Below are 23,421 nucleotides of genomic sequence, written 5' to 3' on the forward strand. Positions count from 1 at the left end.
TCTGTATGTCACTGTTTCTTATCAGAATAAAGCTTTACAAAAAATGGGAACTCTTTTGTAATAGGTCCATTTAATGTTGAATATTCAGATATCTCATTTGGTTGGGAGGAACTTATTTGGCAATAAATAAAGCATCCTTTCTGAGCACAGTCTTATTCAACTAGACACTCTTACAGACTGCTGAGTATGTACTGTATTAACTTTCATATCTACAATAGCACATTTTTGGTTTAACATGTTTTGTCAGGGCATAATATTCCACATGTGAATAATATATTGAATATATATTAAATATAGCAATTGTTTTTAAATTCATATTTATAATACAAAAATGTATTGTATAAAACATATTTTTTTTTTTAAAGCAGATAACTGAGGTTGATACATTGATGGATTCTAGGTGAGTTGAATATTGATGCAGTCTCTACAGCAGGAAAATTATATTTGTAATACACACATACACACACACACACATATATATATATATATATATATATATACATATATATATATATATATATATATATATATATATATATATATATATGAAGAGTTTGTTTGCAAAAATGGTTAAATCCATTTTTTATATGTTAAAAAATCATGTTTTTTATTATGTTTTTATTGTATTTTATTGTGTTATAGTTAGCTGTAATTTTGAGTTATTTTTAACCTGATCAAAATAACTCAACTGCAATTTGATTGAGATGATTTGGAAAGCACAATGAAAAAACATGATTTGTGAAAATTATTAAAAATGGAGTTATTTGAAATTTATTGATTACAGGTTTTAAACAAATTAGCTGTGCTACAGTTTTTTTTTTTATTTTTTATTTTTTTATTACTGTCGGATGTTTCCTTTCACTAAACCTTAATTTCAGTGTGAATGTCATGTTCATACTTCACAATAACACAAAATAATAAACCGATAAATAGATAATTACGATCAGTTAGCTTAAATTATATGAATCAAGAAGACTGAATTTGTGAATATACATGAATGAAAACAGATGGAATTGAAAAGGTTTATTAACTGCATAAAAAAAAATTAAAAAAAAAACTTTAATGTTGGATATCGTTCGCCGATCGTCGACTCTCACTAGCCCTAGGATTGCTCTGTGTCTTGCCCATTTGTTTGCCGCTGTTTGACCCTGCCTGTTTATTGACTGTTTATAAATAAAAGCTTGCACTTGGATCCGCATGTCTCACGTCTCGTTCGCCCCGTTACAGTAAGGTTCTCTCACACCCCATTGGACTTTTGGTTGTGTTTTCTCCCTCATTTGCCTATATTTGTTCATTCCTCTTCCTGTCCTCATTGTGTCAATATTAGTTGATCCTTCTCACCTGTCTGTCCCTAATTAGCACCCCATTTTATAGTCTAGTCTGTTCATTCTGCCTTGTATTGTGAATGTTACTTCATCTGTCTGTCTGACCTGTCTGGATATTACCTGTTGTGGAATCATTAAAGTGTTATTGGAATTCTTCGTCGTCCTGCCTAATCCCACACACCATAGTTGTGACAGAATACTGGACCAAAAAAATAAATAAAGCGTAAGCGGAGACCTTCCCCTCGTGTTTTTGTTTTTGTTTTTAAAGTTTCTCTTTTTTGTTATGAATGACCCTGCTGTCCTCTTCCTCCTGCTAGAGCAGGGGGATTGCTCTCTCGAGGACCACACTAGAGCCCCGGAGCCAGAGCCTGTGATGTCAGAGCAGGTGCGAGAGCCGGCTACAGAGTTCGCTACGGGAGAGAGCGCCATGGACAGTGAGAGCGCGGAGGAAAGCTCTGCCCACTGCACCATGGCTGAGGGTGAGCCGAGCTCAGTGCGCATCCTGAACCGTCTGCCTGTCCGAAAACAACCGCAGATTTCTTTCCCCTGTCCGCCGCGCTCCCAGTGTTGGGAGTCGCAATATGGTGTGTGTGGGCGGCATCCCTGAACCCTCTACCTGCCTGGATTTTCCACCCACCTTCCCTCGCTCCCTCTCCTGCCTCCTCCTGTCATTCCTGACTCAGCTCCGCCACCACTGTCTTCTGGCAGCCCCTCTGCTCTCCCTCTCTGCTCACCCTCAGCCCACCATCTGTGTGGTGGGATCGCCACGGGTCTGCCAGTCTACATCGGCGTCGTGGCTGGAGGATCCCTTTTCTTCGCCTCCAGCCTCTTGAGTCCTGGAGTCCACCCCAGCCCTTCAACCCAGCAGCTCATTCCTAGCTCCCTCCTCTCCACCGTGGCCCATCAGTCCACCAGCTCCCCCAGGCTCCCTTGTCCCTCCGGCTGCTCCTTGGGCTGTGGTCGACAGTGGTGGAGGTAACGAATTACAACTACTCATGTTACTGTAATTAGCTTTTTCGGGTACTTATACTTTTTAGGTATGTTTTTAAAGCTATACTTTTACTTGTACTTAAGTATAAATTTAGCAAAATCTACTTTGTTACATTTAAGTCATAGTTCGTTGCTGAGTACGCCCACAATTTGAATTGATATCCAAACCTTTGATGGCACTTCAGTAGCCAATAAAGATATCCGCTCGTAAACGGACGAATAAAAGCCCTGTTATTTGAACCGGGAAAAGCCGCCGCAACAGCAGGTGAAGAGCGGACAGTGAGGGAGGTCAGCGTAACTTATGGACTCAAAGTTTGGAGAAACAAACTACATGGTAGTGTTATCATAAATATCTATATTTTGATACCTATACTGAAATACCTGACACAGTTCCGTTACTCATTCTCCACAGTGTCTACCATATATACACCGATATACGCTGTGTCTTGCTCTTTCCTCTCCAACAGCGAGTTTGACACGCATCTGCCTCTTGGTAATTACAGAGTCTGAATATCCGCATGGGATTGCAAGTATTCCGCATCATTTTAATCATTCCTGCATAAATGTGGGTAGCGATTTATTGTAACATGATAACACACTCATGTAATTGCAGAAAACTGGATGCGAGATCTCAAATACACCTAACTTACACAAATGAACAGCCTGTCCTTTCACTCCGATATTGCTTGTGCGCACTCAGACAGTGTGCGGTCCCATTTTATATTAAGTGTCCCTAATACCTGTGTACATACATAGTACCTAGATGTGTATGTAGTATTTAACCACAGTGTAAGTACACATTGGTACATAGTATCTACAGCTCTAATGTTTGTGTAACCACACATGTGTAACAAACCACTGAATGGTATGTGTAAGTACAAATTGGTACATTGGTAACAACACTTTTTGGTAATGAAAATACAAATGTGTAACAGGACTAACAGCACTTTTTGGTAAAGAATGTGTTACACTTCATATTAAGTAGACAATTCCTATGGATTTACCATGTAATTACTTTGATGTACACATCAGCGGCCAGTAAATTAGACTTTACAAATAAATTGTGGTTGGTGTCCAGAATGTTACACTTTATATTAAGTGGACTGTTCCTGAGGAGTTACCATGTAAGTACACTGGTATTACAGTGGTGCACCAACTCCAACTCGAGATCCAACTAATCCCATTTTACATATCCCTAAACCTACCCATTTCCACCCCCTGGATCAAATTGTTCCAATTACTCTTATACATACTGTTGTTACAAAATGTCGTTTTATAATTTCTGTTACACGAATACTTGGTGAAGTGAAAAAAGTGTTGTTACCAATGTCCTGTTACACATTTGTACTTACACATGTTACAGACGTTACAGAAATATTACAGGTGTAGATTCTATGCACCAATGTGTGGTTACATACCACATACACATCAGTGGTGTTTTCTACGTGATACGCAGGTATATGCAGGTCAAGGATTTCCATATACCCACTTAAAAAAACGCAAGGATACGAAACAACATCTTTGTGAAAGAAATTTCTCACGTTCATTCATAAATTCACCCCGTCTGTGTTGCGATGGAAGCACTGACTTTTTGAAAATCACGCTGTGTTTCTGTTGATGACCAGTGCTATTGCTCAACTCTTTCATTTAAATGACTGGCTGAGGCCATCCTAAAAATGCACCACTGCTGCGCGTCGCCACGAAAGCTTATCATTTACACACGTTTTTATGCCTTGCCCATTTAAACATTCAAAAGAGTTTATAAGCATTCCAACACAGGACGCAGAAAAACTCAAATGAGTAATCGCGTGCCGTGTTTGGTGCACACATAGAACAAACGTAAACTTAAGTGAACGCAACAGTTGAGAAAAAATTTTTGTATTATTATTTTGTAAAAAGATTTGTATTATTCTCTTAAAGTGTTCGTGCCTAATTTACTAGCTGATGTCGGTGTCCTTAATGTTAATCCAAGAAATTAAATCAGAGAAAATCACTCACAGCTCTTTACTGAACTACTTTGTAGTTTAACACAAATTAATCTAAATTTAATTTACACAGTGAAGACTGTGTAACCGGTTCTACTCCACCCGCTCCGAGCGGGATTCAATCCGCGGTCTCCGGCGTGGGAGGAGGGCACTCTAACGAGGAGGTTAAAGGCCACGGCCTCTTTTTGAGATCAGGGGAGTGAGGTTTACACGCACCAGCACTTACTTGCCTACGTCTGTTATATATGCAATGCTATTTTATATTTGATTATTCGGTTTCTGTACCTGGATACCTACAGACTTGAAAAACATAAACATTGTGTAAATAGCACAAATAAGTATAAACAAACATATATTAAACTATTTCAAACAGGGCCCACAGGTACAACCTGGGGCCCCGCAAACCCCAGCTACGGTTTGCGTAACTAGCTAATAACTTCAGTTACATTAGTGCGCGGATCAATGAAAACAGGAGAAGGGGAGAGATAACACAGATATGTGTGTGTCTGTGTACAGCAGTTAAACTGAATACAATGTTTATTGTTTCAGATGATGAGAGAGATGAGAAATCCTGGCCAGCCTTGTGGACTGAAGGTCAGGCTAGGGAATTTAAAAACAGGCCCTCTTAAATGTGCATTGAAAATTGCCAGCTGATCCCTATGCTCCAGGGACCATATTCAGGAAAAATATAGCTCTTAACTAGCTGAGATTAACACAGTAGAAGATCAGTCCAGTCTCCCCAGCTGTAAATGTCATTGGCTGTCGTGTGTTGCTTATAATAAATTGACATGTTGATATCACATAAGCAGTCTAGAATGCTGTCAGTAACATGTAGCTAGATGCATACTGTACACATTAGTGAGTGGTGCTTATGGGGAGTCGCTTTGGGACGGGTGAGGGAGGGAAAAATCACAGTATGCTCACTACAAAAAACTAGACTACATCACTGGTACACATCTAGTTACTATGTAAGTACACAGGTATTAATGACAGTGGGACTCCCTATTTTGATGGGTCCACAACATTCAACATGCTGACTATGAGAAACTTTGCAAGTATATGTCAACTTGTTCGACTAAACCTAAACCTACCCTAACACCTTGTTCTAACTACACGTGACACGACAGCATCAATCAAATATCACAGCCAATCAGAAGCGTGTGTGGGCGGGCTCTCCCTGGAAGCGCACTGCACTAGCAAAGAAATGGATATGTTTATAATCTAATTCATAAATATGAAACCTTTTAACTTTATTAAAACTACATACTGAGTGACTGATAACATCTTTGTCATGGAATAGGCTTGTTGGTTTGTACTGAGGTAAACTATCCTTTGTACTGCGGTAAAGTTGGTTTCATATTCTCACATTCAGACTTTGTTTTTCAATATCTTTCCAACAGCGGATGCAAAAATGTTAACCTAAGATAATTCATATTATTGACATGTTTGACAAACAGCTACAATTACATAGATTTTCTATCATATTCATACAATTACAATAATGATACATAGAAACATAGATTTTCACCTAATAATTTCAATATATTTGTAATGGTTATAAATATTGGCCTTAACTCTTACCTTATCAAACACAGTTAAAAAAATAAACTCACTGCACCTCATAGTACGAGTATGGTCGTGTCTACTGAGTTCTGTTGCCTTTGTAATGCTACAGCATGTTTAGCTCAATACATTTTATATGGTGGTAAGGGTTAAAAGTTTCATTTGTATCCTTAATGAATATACTACAGTTAAATGTTTAACCTCAAATAAACATTGCAATTGGCATTTTTGGGTAGGTACACGGTTTTGCTGTGCGTCAGTGTGTTGCAATAACTGTGTTTTCATTTCCTTTTAATGAATAAATATTATATTAAGTTTTAAAGACAAATTTTAAAGACACAAATAAAGAGATTTAAAGACAAAAAAAAATAATAATTTAAAGAGGAAATGTTTAAGATTGACATTATTGTAATGGTAATTGATCAATATTTATGTATGCAAATAAAAGCCTATGAAAATAGTTACATAATATAAAGTGAATGTGTCTTTTTAGAAGACTTGGAATAAACCACTCAAAGCTTTAAATAATGATTGACTTAAAAAAAAAAAAAAGAGATTACAATATCTATAGACGGTTTCATCGAGCGCACGCGCCTGGCCCGAAGTCTACTCTGGTTGTTGTTACTGATTCTATTTGGATGTCTACCGGAAGATAAGTTAGGGCCACAAAAGCATGCATGCGCAGTAACGTTTGTTTATGTTGTTGCTGTTGAAACCATCTATATGGCAGTAGTTTTGCCAATGGTACTGAAAATGATTAAAGTCGTCATGAAATAAAAAATTAACCTACTTTTTGTTAGTGCACATTATTAGTCTTGTGGTGAACAATTAAAGGGGTAGTTCACCCAAAAATGAAAATTCTGTCGTTAAGAGGAAGTCGTGGCCTAATGGTTAGAGAGTCGGATCCGTAATTCAAAGGTTGTGGGTTCGATTCTCGGGCCGGCAGGGATTGTAGGTGGGGGGAGTGAATGTCCAGCACTCTCTCCACCCTCAATACCACGACTGAGGTGCCCTTGAGCAAGGCACCGAACCCCCAACTGCTTCATTTTCACTTGCATTATAATTAATCACCCTGATTAATTAATGCGCACCCGTAAGACCTCCGTTCATCTTCAGAACACAAATTAAGATATTTTTGATGATATCTGAGAGCTCTCTGACTCTCCCATAGACAGCAAGGGTCCTTACACAATCAAGGTCTAGAAAAGTACCAAGATGATTGACAAAGTAGTCCATATGAAATCAGTCTGTCAACTGTAATTTTACGAAGCCACGAGAATACTTTTTGCGCAAAGAAAATAAAAATAATGTTTTTATTCCACATTTTCGTCTCTACTGTTTCTCTTGTGGACATGCGTTCACGACAGTACATGACGCAAGCGTGTGGTGGCGCAAGTGCTAATCCAGATCCAGCGTGCTCCAGAACACAAGCCGTGTGTTCAACGTCATCACGCTGGACAGACTGACAGACTGATGTCACATGGACTACTTTGTCGATCATCTTGGTACTTTTCTGGACCTTGATCGTGTAAGGACCCTTGCTCCGCTTTGGCCCTTCGAATCCTCAGTGTTGCCCTGGCTCATTGGCTCTCCTTCTCCGCCTCGGGCTCCTCCTCCATCGGCCCCCTGGAGTTGACAGCCCTTCCTCCCCCATTGCTCCTCCCTCCGTCGACTCCACCGTGGGCCGCCTTCATGGCTGTGGCCTGGGTCCCGCCTGGCTCTTCCTGCTCCAAGTCCCTCCTGTCTCCATCCTGGCTCCTCCTGTTTTTTCAATGGTTCCTTCCTCCATCGTCTCCTCCTTGGATTCTGTCTGTCGTCCTCCTCCCGGGAGTCCGTCCTCTGCCCTGTAGTGTTTGCCTGCCTTCCTGCCACGCTTTAACATCCCGTCACCATCCCACTTCCACTCCTTTGTCCCCCTTCGTCTCTGCAGCGCGAGGTAGGCCTTCCGGGAGGGGGGCGAACTGTCACACCACATTGGACTTTTGGTTGTGTTTTCTCCCCCGTGTGCCCATAGTTGGTCGTTCCTGTTCCTGTCCCCATTGTGTCATTATTAGTTGATCCTCTTCACCTGTCTGTCCCTAATTAGCACCCCATTTTATAGTCTATTCTGTTCATTCTGTCATTGTCTGGTATTGTGAATATTACCTCGTGTGTATGTGTGTGTTCCTGACCTGTCTGGATATTACCTGTTGTGGAATCATTAAAGTGTTATTGGAATTCTTCGTCTTCATCGTCCTGCCTAATCCCACACAGCATAGGTGTGACATGTTCAATCTCTCAAATGGATTATATTTGTTTCTTTGTGTAAATTAGGATGATAAATTGAAAATGATTCTTTCATATGTTGAGATGATGTGATGTGTTATGTCTTCAATCAGGATGGCCATATGTGTGATTTTGTTACTAACACTTTTCACTGGGCCCTGTGGCGCTTATTTGAAAGGTACGTTTAGAATAATAAAAGTAAAAATGTCTGGATTTAAAAATCTGTAACCATTGTGCGTCGTCGCAATACATGTCAATTTTGTAATCATGTGATTGATTGATTTGTTTGTCTTGCTTTGAAGCTGTCTTATCTTTTTTCACTGAACAGCGAATGTTGCTTTTAATGCCAGAGTGGTGCAGTCCTCTTTATTCAAGCAAGACGGAGTTGCTAAACATGCAGTAGATGGAAACAGAGACACAAATTACAGGAAGGGCTCATGCACTCACACTAAAGTGCAGCTTAATCCATGGCTGAGAGTTGACCTTGGAAACGTCTACAGCATAAGCAAGGTTGCCCTCACTAATCGTGGAGACTGTTGCAAAGAGCGAATTAAAGGAGCTCAGATTCGTATTGGAAGCAACCTGGAGAACAACGGAAACAACAACGAGCTGTAAGAAATTTATACATTTTTTTTTCATCATATTTATAAAGTTCGATCTGGTTTAACAAGGGTGACCATACATCCTGTTTTTCCCTGACATGTATTATTTTTGTCCAAAATGTCATTCCGCCATTTGGGGCAGTTGTGGCCTAGTGATTATAGAGTCGGACTTGTAACGCAAATGACCAGCGCTCTCTTCCACCTTCAGTACCACCTGTGTGTGTGTTCACTTCTCACTGCTGTGTGTGTGCACTTGGATAGGTGAAATGCAGAGCGCATGTTCCAAGTATGGGACACACATTACATCCTTTCCTTTCCCATTTTGTGCGTTTTTGCATTGCTTTGACCTTTCTCTTTAGGTCCCACCTTCTCACGCAACACCATTGGTCAGTCATGTATGCAAACATTGTTCAAACTGCATCTCAATTTTTACCCTAAATACCACGACAACAGCCATATAGACAGATAAGCAGCTTGCTTGCAACAGTGGGTGGCACATGGCTCCTGAACAGCATAAAAAATGCCCAAGCACAAATGTAAATTCACAGGCTGTCATTATTCCCAGGTATTGAGAGGCCTCTGGTTTCCACTTTCAATACTGTTCTTTATGTATTTGCAGGGCTGCAACTGTTCTCACTGTTTTCGGCGGCACAAAAACATTCGAGTTTGAGCCTATTAGCGGCCGATTTGTCAACATTTTTTTACCCGGGAATGATGAAATCCTTACTCTGTGTGAAGTCGAGGTGTTTGCAGGTAAGGGACAGAGAGAGAAGACGACTGTGATAGAATTTGTTCAGGTACTTATTAATGTGTGTATGTGTTGTTATTCTTTTAACAGAAAAGGCCAACCCACTGTACATTTGTGTGCCAAGTGAGTGCTCTTCATTACTCTAATGCTGTCAGTAATATATGTATTTGGTAATCAATAAGGGATCACTTAAGACAGTTGTTATCTAAGCACATGTCCAAAGTGCCCTTTTGTCAAGGCAAAATATCCTCGCTCTTTTTTCTTTTTTTTTTTTATTAAAGGCCCCTTGTAAAGGCTTGTCAAATCTAACTATTTGTAAAATTACTGAATAATAATTTAGCCATAAATAATATGACCAAAATGATGACCTTTCACTTGACGACCTCATCTGACCTCAGTACCAGGGGTGTTGCTAGTAAATCTGGGCCCTGTGCACTTGTTACATGTTGGGTTTTTTGTGACTGTTCCATGTCGGGTTTTCTGTTTTCCCCTGTGTCCTAGTTCAGTTTAATTAGTCATTGTGTACACCTGTCCTTCCCAATTATCTGCCCCTTTATAAGTTCCTGTCTTTGTTAGTCTCACCGTCGGTTATTGTTTCTACTATGATGTGTGTGCACTCCTGTGTCTGTATCTGCTCCTGGATCTCTGATTAAAAGAGAAGGTAATTGTTTATGCTTGTCGTGTGTTCGTTGTTCCGCACAGCACCGTAACATAATAACCGACCAAAACAGCAAGTTTGCGGCGTTTTTCCCCCGTTTTATTTTCCCGGTTTTTGCCAAGTTTTTTATTTTTTATTATGGATCCCGGTGTCCTCGTCCTCCTGTTGGAACAGGGGGATCGCTCTCTCGAGGACCACACCGAGGATTTTTTGTGTCTGGCCAACAAGACACACTTCCCGGACTACTGCCTCTGCACCTTCTACAAGGCTGGACTTAATATCACCACACGTAGGCAGTTGTCCGGGGACGGTCCTCGAGAGAGCCTCGCCGCCTTTATCGAGTGGGTGCTGGTGTCTTGCAAATCGCAACTCACAGTGGACCTCGCAGAGAATGACACCAGCCCCACTCGGGACCCAGCGCCCAGTCCACTACCACCCCGCAGCGCGGAGCTGCCCGAGCCCACCGCAGACGGAGAGCCAGAGCCTGCCGCGGTCGTTGAGCCATCGCCATCAGGAGCGACAGAGCTGCCGATCGTCCCGGAGCCCGAGCCCCAAACGTCTGACCAGGTGCGAGAGCCGGCAGTGCATCCGACGGTGGAGAAAGCTGTGGAGATCGCGGGGGCGATGGAACGCCCCGCCCACGACGCCACCGCTGAGGGTGAGCATGAACTGGACCTGGGAAACCTCATTAACTTTCACACTGACACAATCATCCTGAAGCTAGCTCCTGTATTGGATTTCTGGGGAATTATCCCACCCGACCTCCCTCTCCCACCGCCTCTCATTGATCTGGTTCCTACTCCAACACCCTCATCACTGGAGTTCGTCAGCCCCTCTGCTCACCCTCAGCACACCATCTGTGGCGTGGGCTCGCCGCGGGTCTGCCGACCTCCAGCTCTGTTGGCGTTGAGTCTGGAGGATCCCTCGTCTCTGCCCTCAGCCTCCGAGACCCAGACTCCGCCTCAGTCCGGCGACCCTGCGGCTCCACCATGCCTTCAAGCTCCCTCGGCTCCACCGGATCCCGTCTGTCCACCAGCTCCACCGGGCTCCCTCGTCCTTCCGGCTCCGCATTGGTCAGTCGTCCCCCTACCTGCACCTCAGGACTACTCTCCTTGGGCTGCGCCCCGTCCCTTCGTCCCTCCGGCTCCGTTGGGCTCCTCCTTCCCTCCTGCTCCACCTATGTCCTCTGTCGCTCCGGCTCCGCCGCGGCCATCCAGATCTCCGCCTGCGCCGAGGTCGCCGAAGACATCTGCTCCGCCTTGGACCTCCGGATCTTCGGCGTCACCCTGGCACTTTGGCTCTCTGTCTCCACCTCGGGCTCCACCACCACCTGCTCCGCCGCCGTTGGTCGGCCCCATGGAGTCGGCGGTCCCTCCTCCACCATGGCTCCTCCCTCCGTCGGCTCCCCCGTGGGCCACCATCTGGACTGTGGCCTGGGTCGTCATCTGGCTCCTCCTGTTCCTGGCTCCCCCTTGGCTCCTCCCACCCTCCACTCCCCCATGGACTTATTGTTTGGACTCTCTTATGTTTATTCCCTGCCACCCTCCGGTTCCACACCCTCCTCCAGATCCCCCAACCGCCCTCCTCAGTTGTTACGTTACGGCGTGAGGCCACGCCTTGCCGGGAGGGGGCGATATGTTACATGTTGGGTTTTTTGTGACTGTTCCATGTCGGGTTTTCTGTTTTCCCCTGTGTCCTAGTTCAGTTTAATTAGTCATTGTGTACACCTGTCCTTCCCAATTATCTGCCCCTTTAGAAGTTCCTGTCTTTGTTAGTCTCACCGTCGGTTATTGTTTCTACTATGATGTGTGTGCACTCCTGTGTCTGTATCTGCTCCTGGATCTCTGATTAAAAGAGAAGGTAATTGTTTATGCTTGTCGTGTGTTCGTTGTTCCGCACAGCACCGTAACAGCACTGAATGAGCTCTGTGATGTTCACATCACCTCCTTTTGGATACAAATACAATGTCAGGTCTTGCATAGTCTATCCTGCCTCTTTTAATTGAAATAATTTATTTACACTGGCGTCGAGGGTTCTGGTCTTTTTCTTTATTATTATTCATACTTTGAACTATTATTATTACAGTGTTTATTTAAAAATGATTTTAAGGCACAGTAGGGTGCCTTAAAATAATTAGGCTATCACAGCACTGGTAAAACAGGCTTACACTGATTTTCTCATCCCCTGAATAATACTTATCAATCCTGTTTTTGTTTTTTTTAATTAGTATTCAAAAAGAAATACATTCAGAACAGGGTTACAGTAGAATTATATTTTAAATATGACAGATTTATTTATTTTATTTTATGTTTTCTGAAACAGCAACAGTATTGTTTATTGCAAAACCACCATAGCCTGTAAACTCAATAATAATAATGATAAGTGCAGTTTCTAATCCCAGAGTTATTAATAGGTACAAAAATAAATAAATAAATAACGGTTCAACTTAAAATGGTCTTTTTTTTAATTCCGTGTTTCTTTTCAAAACTGCGTCACAGCATTTGCTGTATGTATCGATACATATATGAATGTATGTATTGTATCGTATGTATCGATACATGTATCAGCAAGGAATGTCACACAATATATTGCTGTGTTGATATTTTGAGCGCAGCCCTATATAAAGCCTTGTCCCAGGTGCCCCTTCAATTAGAGGTGGACAGTAATGAAGTTCATTTACTTGATTACTGTACTTAAGTGTATGGAAGCCCGTTCCCGCAACTTTGAGAAAAAAATAAATAAATTCTGTAAGTCATAATAATGATAAATTTTCTCGTAATTATGCCTTAGTATCTCATAATAATGAGTTAATATAATATTCAGGGGCAAAAAATGTAATACATAAGAAACATTCTCATAATTATGACTTAGTTTATCGTTATAACAAGATGTTTTCTCGAAATAATGACTTAACCATTTCGATGATTTGTTAGTTTTATTAGCATGCATCACATCAGGGGCGGATTTATTGAATTGGGGGCCCCAGGCAAATATAGGAATGGGGCCCTATACATTTGCACACATTTACCTAGATCAACCTTGAGCTTGCTTGCTGCTGCACAATGGTGCCCCATAGTTGTGTCCAATGTTTCTACATTTTTCATGTACATGTTATGATGGGATTCTTTTATTTACATTTACATTCAAATTGTCTGCTAAATGAATAAATGTAATTATTTAATGTTGTAGACCATGAAATAGCAATTGATTTACCATTGAGATACAAGTTAACAAAAAAAAAAACTAAATTATAATTTTAAGAAAAGGGACGAGTCCGAAGTATAAATTATTATTATTTAAATTGATTTATGTGGGTGGATTTTCGCAGACCGGATTATTGAAAATGCACATTAATTCTCTGCCAGCAGGAGGTGCTTTTGGAACATCAGACATATAGCGGTTTCCCCGGTAACAGCTGTAAACCAAGCAGCTGTAACGAGGAGGCAGTGTCTTTAAGATCCATGTGCAGCTTTATTATCACACAAGAATGGTCATACAAGCATAAGTCAATCACAGGCATCAGGTACCACGTAGGCAGAGCAGAATCATAAACAGAGTTCGGGCTAGAGGTCTTGGCAGGCAGCAGACAGATAACAAAACAGATCAGCAAGGCAGGCAGAGTTCTTTTATAATCGGGTAAACAGTCCAGATCGCAACAGGAAATCAAACACAGGCCAACCACTGTCTGCATGGCAAGAACAAAACTTCACAATGAGAGCAAGGGTGGAGCAGATTAAACAGACCAGTCAATGGGGAACACCTGTGCAGGTAATCAGTCTCAGGTACGGGGTGTGATGGGAAATGAAGTCCGAATGACAGAGTTAATACTCAGGTGAGGGTTCCCTCTGGTGGTGATCAGAGGGAGCCACAGAGGCTGAGTTCGTGACAGCAGCGCTCAACTCATAAATTATACTTTATCAGGTAAAATTAAAATTAAAAATTTTATCTGTTCTAAAAGTACCTTAAATTAATACTTTTCAAGTTTTTAATACTCTAATTAACATGGGCATGGACAAATATGGATGCTTTATGCAATATGTGTGCATTATTAGTGATACCATATGAAGAGTAGACATGTTTCATAGGTCATAGATGTTTTTTAAAGAACTAGTTCATGTCTATTAGACACATGAAAAAAAGAACATAGAAATACCAGGTTCCTATTACTTCTCTTTCTTTGCACTGATAACCATAACCAGCTCTCCCTTCCAAGATGTTAATCTGCACAAAAATCCTGATATATAATTGTGCCATAATAAAATGATAAAATCAAATAGGCTACACACAAGATAAAGACAATAGCGGTGCTGTGATCTCGGCTATACTTGCATGAAAAATTAGGGAAGCAACGTATCTGTGTTTTAACTGAAAGTGCAGCTCCTTTCAGCCGCTCGCTGAACAGAGAATAAGAGAGAGAGAGAGAGAGAGAGAGGGAGGGAGAGGGAGGTGTGCGCATGCTGGGAAAGAGAGCCCTCGCCCTCGCGCAGCAGTCAGCTTCAGATGCATAATATTTTTATATGCTACAAGCAGGATACACAAGAAGCACGTTCAACTCAGACACTCAGACGGTTGTCGTGGTAATAAACACTGTAAACCGCAACCGCGCTTAAATCCGCGCTTAATGCACATCTCATATATGAAAAGCATTTTAGGGGGCCCTTGGCTTTTGGGGGCCCAAGGCAGTCGCCTACCTTTACCTAATGGGTAAGTCCGCCCCTGCATCACATGCAAAGGCCCACAATGTTTATACAGTAGCTCAATTTAGCTCATTCCGCTTGAACAAAGCATAGTTGTTCATTACCACGGCAACCGCTTGGTCTTTAGCATCACACCTTCTTGCATGACATGTGAATGTGAAAAATGCTTAATCTGGCTTACAGTACAATGACAAATTCAGGATACAATGTAATTGATCATGCATACGGGCAAGCATAAGAGCCCAGAATTTGAACGCAACAAAGTTTACCGTTAAGCTTTGTCCTCTAGAAAACCATTATAGAAAATGCATAAGCATTGCATTCATATTTTAAAAGATATAAGCATTCAAAGCTTGCAGTTCATCACTTCCACTAAAAATGGATCGCCTCGTCCTTCAGCTTCTCATCAAATCTTATGACCAATCAAATGCTCTCTAGAATCCAAAATGCCTGCCCCCTACACTATAAATAGATGCTGAATCTGCGGTTGAGATTGGTCACCTGTTCACAGTGTAGTATTTCCTGTACAGTGAATGACACGTAGTGCACAATGTAGGCCATAGGGAGCGATTCAGACAGTGTAAATATGCTTTCGATTGGGGCAAATGAGGTCTCCGCGGCAGCACGCACAGTCTACTCCGGACTTCGGCTCCAGTCCAGAGACGTGAACGCACGGAGTGAATCATATGCACGAGTCGGCATATATTAAAAACTTTTAAAACTACACAGCCTCAGCATGATCATTATTTTGTTTTACTAAGAGTTTCATATTGAATCTAGGGGTAATCTATTAGACTCTGGCTGTCAAAGGTTGCGGCTTTACCGAGCTCAACGGCTCTGGCCTGAGCAGACATAAACAAAACGCTATTGGCTATTTTAAGGGGGTGGGGCTGCTCGATATGTCCCGCCCTGTCTTCCTGTTTCAGTTGAAATTATGTCACCACATAGAATAACGCTGCGTGTTTCAAAGGCACTTCAGGGGACCTTTAAGCGTTTGTCATGCAAGAAGCGGGATGTTGATCGAAGACCAGGTGGTTGCCGTGGTAGCGAACATCTATGCTTTTTCAAAGGCTATGGAATACCCAAGATATGTCACTCGTATAGTTTTGAATGGGGAAAAATGCAAGGCTCAATATGGCTGCTCTATCGAACGAAGCCCCATCTTCTGAGCCACAGAGCCCATCGCTAAAGTTAGCATGTCACTGCATCTGCCATTAGAAGTCCCAGTTGCTATAGAAACAATCAGCGTTCGAAGACATGCACCTAGGACTGCGCATGCGCACTGGTGGGTCGAGCCTGAGAAATAAGCTTTTTTAAAAGCGATTTGAGCAAAATAAACAACATTTTTGATACAGTTGTTGTCAGATTTCCTTGGTGATTTCAAATATGAAATTTAATCGTATAAGCTTGATGACCAGTTTTGGAGAATTTGATATTTCCCCATTCAAAGAGATTGGAGCTGCACTTGCATGCCCGAGAGGAATTTCAAAGATGGCCGCCTAGTGACATGACTTGGCATAAAGGGATTTTGGCTTTCTGCTAGCGAGATTGGGCTACTGTATGAACACTGTGGGCCTATGCGATGCATGAAAGTGACAGATAATAAAACTAACAAATCATCGAAATGAACATCTGTTCATTAAGTTTATATGTGTAATGGCTTTCATTTATTCATAAAAATGTGTGTGTGTGATTTTTGTTTGAATACAGTGCCTTGCGAAAGTATTCATACCCCTTCATTTGTTTTCCCCATTGTGTTATGTTGCTGCCTTATGTAAAACTGCTTTCAATTACTTTCTTTCCACACCAAACTACACTCCGTACACCATAATGATAAAGCAAAAAAAAAAATTAAAATAATTTAACATCTTTGCAAATTTATTAAAAATAAAAAAACTTAAATGATTCCATTGCATAAGTACTCGGACGCTTATCTGGGACAGTTGAAACAGTTGAGTATTCGTATTGCTTGTAGGTGTTACTACACTTCGAGTGAAGTTAACCTGTGGCAAATTCAATTGAATGGACATGATTTGGAAAGGCACACACACCTTAATAAAATGTCTAACGGCTGATAATGCATATCAGAGTAAAAACCAAGCCCTGAGGTCAAAAGAACTGCCTGTAGAGCTCAGAAACAGGTTTGCATCAAGCCACACATCTGGGGAAGAGTTCTGAAAAAAGAAATCTGCTTCTTTGAAGGGTCACATAAGCATGTAGTATCTGTTACCCTTAATGGAAGAAGTTTGAATCAAACAGGACTCTTGCTAGAGCTGACCTCCTGGCCAAACTGAGCAATTGATGGAGAAGGTCTTTGTGTAGAGTGGTCAACAAGAAGCTGATGGTCACTCTAGTTACAACTCCATGATCATGTGTGGAGATAGGAGAAATCTACAGAAGGACAAACATCACGACAACACTCCCCTGATCTGGGCTTTATGGCAGTGTGGCCAGACTCAATCCTCTCCTCAATGAAGACACATGAAAATACACTTGGAATTAAAAAAAAAGCACCTAAAGGATCCTCAGACTGTGAGAAACAACATTATCTGGTCTGATGAACCTCAATTCCAAACATCATGTTTGAAGGAAACCAGCTCTGCTCATCATTTGCAGAGTAACAAAAGTAAAGTGTGCTGGTAGCAGCCTCATGCTGTGGAGCTGTTTTTCAGCGGCAGGGACTGAAGGACTCATCAGAGTAGAAAAAAAGCTCAATGCACCAAAATATTGAGATAGCCTTAATGAAAACCCAGTCCAGAGCATTCAGAACCTTAGACTGGGCAGAAGGTTTACCTTCCAACAGGGTAATGAACCTAAACACACAGCAAGAGTGGCTTATAGACAACTCTGTGAATGTCCTTGAGTGGCCCAGCCACAGCCTGAGCTTGAACCCAATAAAATATTTCTGAAGAAACCTGGAAATGTGCATCTGCCCCCATCCAACCTGACAGAGCTTGAGACATGAAGAGGCGAGGAGAAGAATGGCAGATAATTGCCAAATGCTGATGTGTAAAGCTTGTCAGATCAAATAAAATAAAAAAACTTGAGGCTATAAATGTGCTTCAGCTAAATATTTAGTTAAGGGTATGGATAATTATGCAATGTACTTATTTCAGTTTTTTATTTTTAATACATTTACGAAGTTGTGACAATTTGTCAATATTTGTCAAAATTTGTCTGTTTTTGATGGTGTATGGAGTGTAGATTGATGTGGGGAAAAAATAAATAATTTAAAGCAGTTTAACATAAGGCAGCAACATAAAAAAAAGAGAAGTGGTATGAATACTTTCACAAGGCACTGTATATTCCTCTTCATCTCTATCAGAGTAACTTGGTAAATGCTGCAAATTAACAAGACTACATGCAGATAATTTATCTGAAATCGTTATTTAATGACATATTATACACTTTCACTTTCATCCGATTATTTGGTTGCTGAGATCACTGCTATCCTGCTTTTATGGGGTGGGTTTGGGGGTTAAATAAGTTTTTTTTTGGTCATCTCAAGTTTAGTTTCTATAGGTTTTTAACATTCTAAAAGCTCTTCATTTCAAAGACACACAACTGAGTCAGTGTATTCAGTAGATATAATGTAAGTTGCATCAGAGGCATAATGTATCGCAAGTATTAAAACAATAATAAAACAGTGAATTGACATTAAAAAAGTAAATTTACTTTTGGTACTTAAGTACTTTTAAAAGCAAGTACTGTACTTTTACTTAAGTAAAAATCTGTCTTTACGACTTTCACTCAAGTATTAGAGTTATTCTTTTTCCAACTCTGCCTTTTATACTTTGAGCACCTGCCCCTCCAAAGGTCTCTGCATGGCCCTGGATTTGAGTTGAAATATTTTATTAGTTCACTTGTAATCAATGCAAACGTTAAACGTTAATATTAATTACAACAACAATAATGATAATAATAATAATAGTCTGTTGTTATATGTTAAACAGGGAATCTTGCTCTTGGAGGCAAAGCTGCCCAGTCTTCCAAATACAGTGCATTATCAGATGCTCATAATGCTGTCGATGGCAACAGGGATTCATATTACACACGCGGGTCATGCAGCATTACTCAATGGGACAGGAACCCCTGGTGGAGAGTCGACTTGGGAGACGTCTACAGGGTAAACAAGGTCAGCATCACTAATCGTGGAGACTGTTGTGAAAACAGGATCGAGGGTATTCAGATCCATATCGGCAACAGCCTGGACAATAACGGCAACAATAATGAGCTGTAAGTGTCATGTCTCTCTTAATGCTTAAACAATTAGAAAATTAGTAAATATGATCAAATTTATTTGAATATATATATATATATATATATATATATATATATCAGTTGGAGTCAAAACTTTACATACACCTTTCAGAATCTGCAAAATGTTAATTATTTTACCAAAATAAGAGGGATCATACAAAATGCATGTTATTGTTTATTTAGTACTGAGCTGAATAAGATATTTCACATAAAATAGGTTTACATATAGTCCACAAGAGACAATAATAGTTGAATTTATAAAAATGACCCCGTTCAAAAGTGTATACACTTGATTCTTAATTACCTGATCGATCCAAAGCTGTTTTTTTTGTTTAGTGATAGTTGTTCATGAGTCCCTTGTTTGTCCTGAACAGTTAAACTGCCTGCTGTTCTTCAGAAAAATCCTTCAGCTCCCACAAATTATTTGGTTTTCCTGATTTGTTTGTGTATTTGAACCCTTTCCAACAATGACTGTATGATTTTGAGATCCATCTTTCCACACTGAGGATGATTGAGGGACTCATATGCAACTATTACAGAAGATTCAAACACGCACTGATGCTCCAGAAGAAATAATTAACATTTTGCAGATTCTGAAAGGTGTATGTAAAGTTTTGACTTCAACTGTATATATATATATATATATATATATATATATATATATATATATATATATATATATATATATATATATTAAATGCTTACATAGTTTTTGAAACTATAGCTCCATTTCTCAAAACTAAATATTAGGTATATGAGTGAACGTGTGGGCCACTTTTAGTGTCTAAAAATAAATAAAAATAACTGTAACACAAATTTGCCTTTGACAGGAGTATATTCAATATGCCCCTCTCTGTTTCTGTGTGTTTTCACAGGGCAGCAACTGTTGGGACCATCCCACTTGGAGGGACAAAAACTTTTGCGTTCAAGCCTATTAAGGGGCGATACGTCAACATTTTTGTGCCTGGACGCAATGAATACCTCACACTGTGTGAAGTTGAGGTATATTCAGGTGAGCGATAAAAGGAGAGAGATGTGTTGTGTAGATGCTTTTTATGATGTGTACTATGTTTACACTGCCTTATTGATTTTTTTCTGATTTTATTGCCAGAGTAAGTGGAATGACATGACGTTACACCACGGTCACTGATCTCTCCAAACTACTGTTTTCTGAGCAATACTAGTATTTCACTTTTTTTTTTTTTTCATTTTACTTATGTACCTTTATCCTTCCTCCAATTGGGTGGACCTTGTATCTACACAACCCTTTGTTTATCTTTGCTTTCTACATGAATAAATTACTACAGCATTGCATGTGGTTTTGCAGTTTTCTGAATAATAAAAAAAAAAAAACATTTGGATCTTTACAATGAGGAGGAGGTATAGTGATATGAAATGCACTCATGTAGCTAATGTGTTAACAGCATTCAATGCCAATTTTAAATCACATGTTCTGCACTTTCTGCACACATCTGAATTTAATGACCATAACAATTAATATTTTATTTCTTAATACCATTTTGTGCCACTGTATTGTCAGTCCTGTGTCTTGTTTCCCTCTCCTCTCGTGCCCATATTTGGCCTTCCTGTTCCTGTCCTCGTTTGTCATCATTAGTTCATTTGTTTCCAGCCCTGTTTAATTACTCCCCACCTGTTCCTGGTCTTCCTCGTTGATTTCCTAGTGTTCTTAAGCCCTGTGTCTCCCTGTCTCCCATGTCCTGTATTGTTCGTCTTACCCCGATCTCCTCGGTCTGTGTTTTGGGATTTGAATAAACCTGACGATTGAATATCTCCGTGTCTCCTCGCTCCTTGCTCCAAGTGCAACATGACAGTATGCTCATTACTAATATAATAAAAACACATTCCCACTTCCAGTTTTGACAGAAGACATGCACTGATAGATAAATATTGCAGGGCCGTTTCTAGACATTTGGGGGCTCTAGGCAAAATTCAACATTTAGGCCAGTATCCAGCCGAACCATCAGAAGTTCTGCAGGTATTGTGAAGAAATACAGATCATGGAAATAAATGTTATGTTCCAGGCTGTGCAGGGGATGTGAAGTGCAGGGATGGGTTGGTGTCTGTATTCAGAAAGGCACGGAAAACAAACGACACGTTCTAATAAAATAACACGAGCTACTAAAGGGACATGGTTATCTCCTTGCTAGCTGTAGCCTGTTACATTACATAAGATTACATAAACAGAGAGATGACTGAGGATGGTGGCGAATGATTTACAGATCCTGAGCACCACTGACAAGCATCTGATCTTCTGAAATGTGTGGTAAGTACTGCCGCTCCATAGTATAAACAGTACATGCGATCACGACTCTCGAAACTGAAAATAAAACACGAATGTGCATTCCAAAGCAGTTTCAATGCCCCGCATATTAATAACGGCTCCCTGATGCCCGAATTTTATTTACTGCATAATTACCCAATGATATAACTGCGCAAGAAAGTATTGAAATATATATTCCTTCCTGTGAGCTACTGAATGAGCCGCACTGTGAAACAGCCAATCAGAGCAGAGATCAACACTGAGCCGCACTGTGAAACAGCCAATCAGAGCAGAGCTCAACATTATTATTCATGACCCTTCCAAATATTTCTTAAAGATGATTACTAAAAGCCAATAGTAAGATCTTAGTTCAAGTTCAAGTTCAAGTTGAGCTTTATTGTCATTCCGCTACATGTGGGGACATACAGTGGAACGAAATGTCGTGTCTCGCAGGACCACGGTGCTACATAAATACAGACATACAACAATGAAGTAAAAAACACTATAAACCTATACACTACTAACAGATTTAACTATAAGTATACTATATATAAGTATTTACCCTATACAAACTAAAAGAATAAAGGATAAAAAATACAACTATACGAATGCTTCACATAAATATTACCCTATGCAAACTAAAAAATAGAAGATAAAAAATGCAAACTATACGAATGCTTCACAAATACTGTACATGTGCAAAGAGAGACATTTGAGTCAGCAGCTGGGTGGGGAACAGTGCAGGATGATTTGTAGTGCATGAGCATGTAAACATACATATATTGCTGAGTCTTTTGTGGGATTGTGCACACGCAGCAGTGTAAGTGTCCATAGTGCAAAGTGTAAGTGTGTGTGGTGTGAAGTGTAAGTGTCCATAGTGTAAAGTGTCCATAGTGCACATAGTGTAAAGTGTCCATAGTGCACATAGTGTAAAGTGTCCATAGTGCACATAGAGGAGAGTGTGTTACTACAGGTGGTTTGTACAGGCCCACTCACCTGTGTGTAGCACACTTTGAATTGCACAAAAAATAAAAATAAAATAAATAAAAAAAATTAAAGTTCCATACAGTTTTTCTTTGGTGTGGTAAGGTTTGGGGTGGGGGGTGGTCCATGTTTCAGGAGGTAGGGGTTTGCATGGGGTTTCAGAGGGGGGCGGGGTGGTTTGAGTTCAGGGCTCTCACAGCCTGGGGGAAAAAGCTGTTGAGCAGTCTGGCGGAGCGGGCTCTGATGCTCCGGTACCGTCTTCCTGATGGTAGGAGCTGGAAGAGACTGTGGGAGGGATGGGTGGAGTCCTTCACGATGCTGTTGGTTTTGCTGGAGCATCGTGTAAGGAAGATGTCCAGGATGGAGGGGAGAGGGACACCGATGATCTTTGCAGCTGTGTTCACTGTCCGCTGGAGGGTCTTGCGGTCAGCAGCACTGCAGTTCCCGTACCAGACAGTGATGCAGCTGGTCAGCACACTCTCAATGGTGCCTCTGTAGAATGTGTTGAGGATGGGTGGAGGGAGACTTGCTCTTTTCAGCCGGCGGAGAAAGTGTAGGCGCTGTTGTGCCTTTTTGGAGAGTGACATGGTGTTGGTGGTCCAGGTGAGATCCTCTGTGATGTGCACCCCCAGGAATTGTAGGGTTGTAAATCGACATGTAAAACTGTTTCTAGAGAATTTTTGCTCTTACCTTCTATGTAGATATCAAAGAACAATTTAAAATATTGTATTAGTGCATTCTATGGCACCTTTAAATAATGGAATTCTTTTTTTGTCTTCTTTTTTTTTACCATACTTTAAAATATTTATTTCTTTGAGTCATAGCTGAATTTTAGCATCATTTTAACCCTCTACTGCAGTGGTTTTCAAACTTGTTCCTGGGGACCCACAGCTCTGCACATTTTGCATGTCTCCCTAATTTACACACCTGATTCAGATCATCATTGGGAAAGAGCTCCATGAACTCAAATGAGTGTGTCAGATAAGAGAGACATGCAAAATGTGCAGAGCAGTGGGTCCCGAGGAACAGGATTGAAAATCACTGCTCTACTGCACTGGTTCTC

The 23,421-nt window shown here is 40.7% G+C and overlaps 1 protein-coding gene across 1 annotated transcript; it reads left to right on the forward strand.

Moving 5' to 3' along the window:
- The first annotated feature begins 154 nt into the window (after positions 1-154).
- On the forward strand, positions 155-20,406 carry LOC306846903 (uncharacterized protein). The gene is made up of 9 exons (XM_079380594.1): positions 155-184; positions 369-400; positions 8,242-8,306; positions 8,457-8,739; positions 9,350-9,483; positions 9,569-9,601; positions 18,787-19,069; positions 19,969-20,105; positions 20,205-20,406. Exons 2-9 carry the CDS (start codon positions 390-392, stop codon positions 20,207-20,209), a joined length of 951 nt encoding a protein of 316 aa, XP_079236720.1. The 5' UTR covers positions 155-184; positions 369-389; the 3' UTR covers positions 20,210-20,406.
- The last annotated feature ends 3,015 nt before the right edge of the window (positions 20,407-23,421 follow it).

This window comes from Barbus barbus (genome assembly GCF_936440315.1).
Source record: "Barbus barbus genome assembly, chromosome: 1".
Classification (NCBI taxonomy): Eukaryota; Metazoa; Chordata; class Actinopteri; order Cypriniformes; family Cyprinidae; genus Barbus; species Barbus barbus.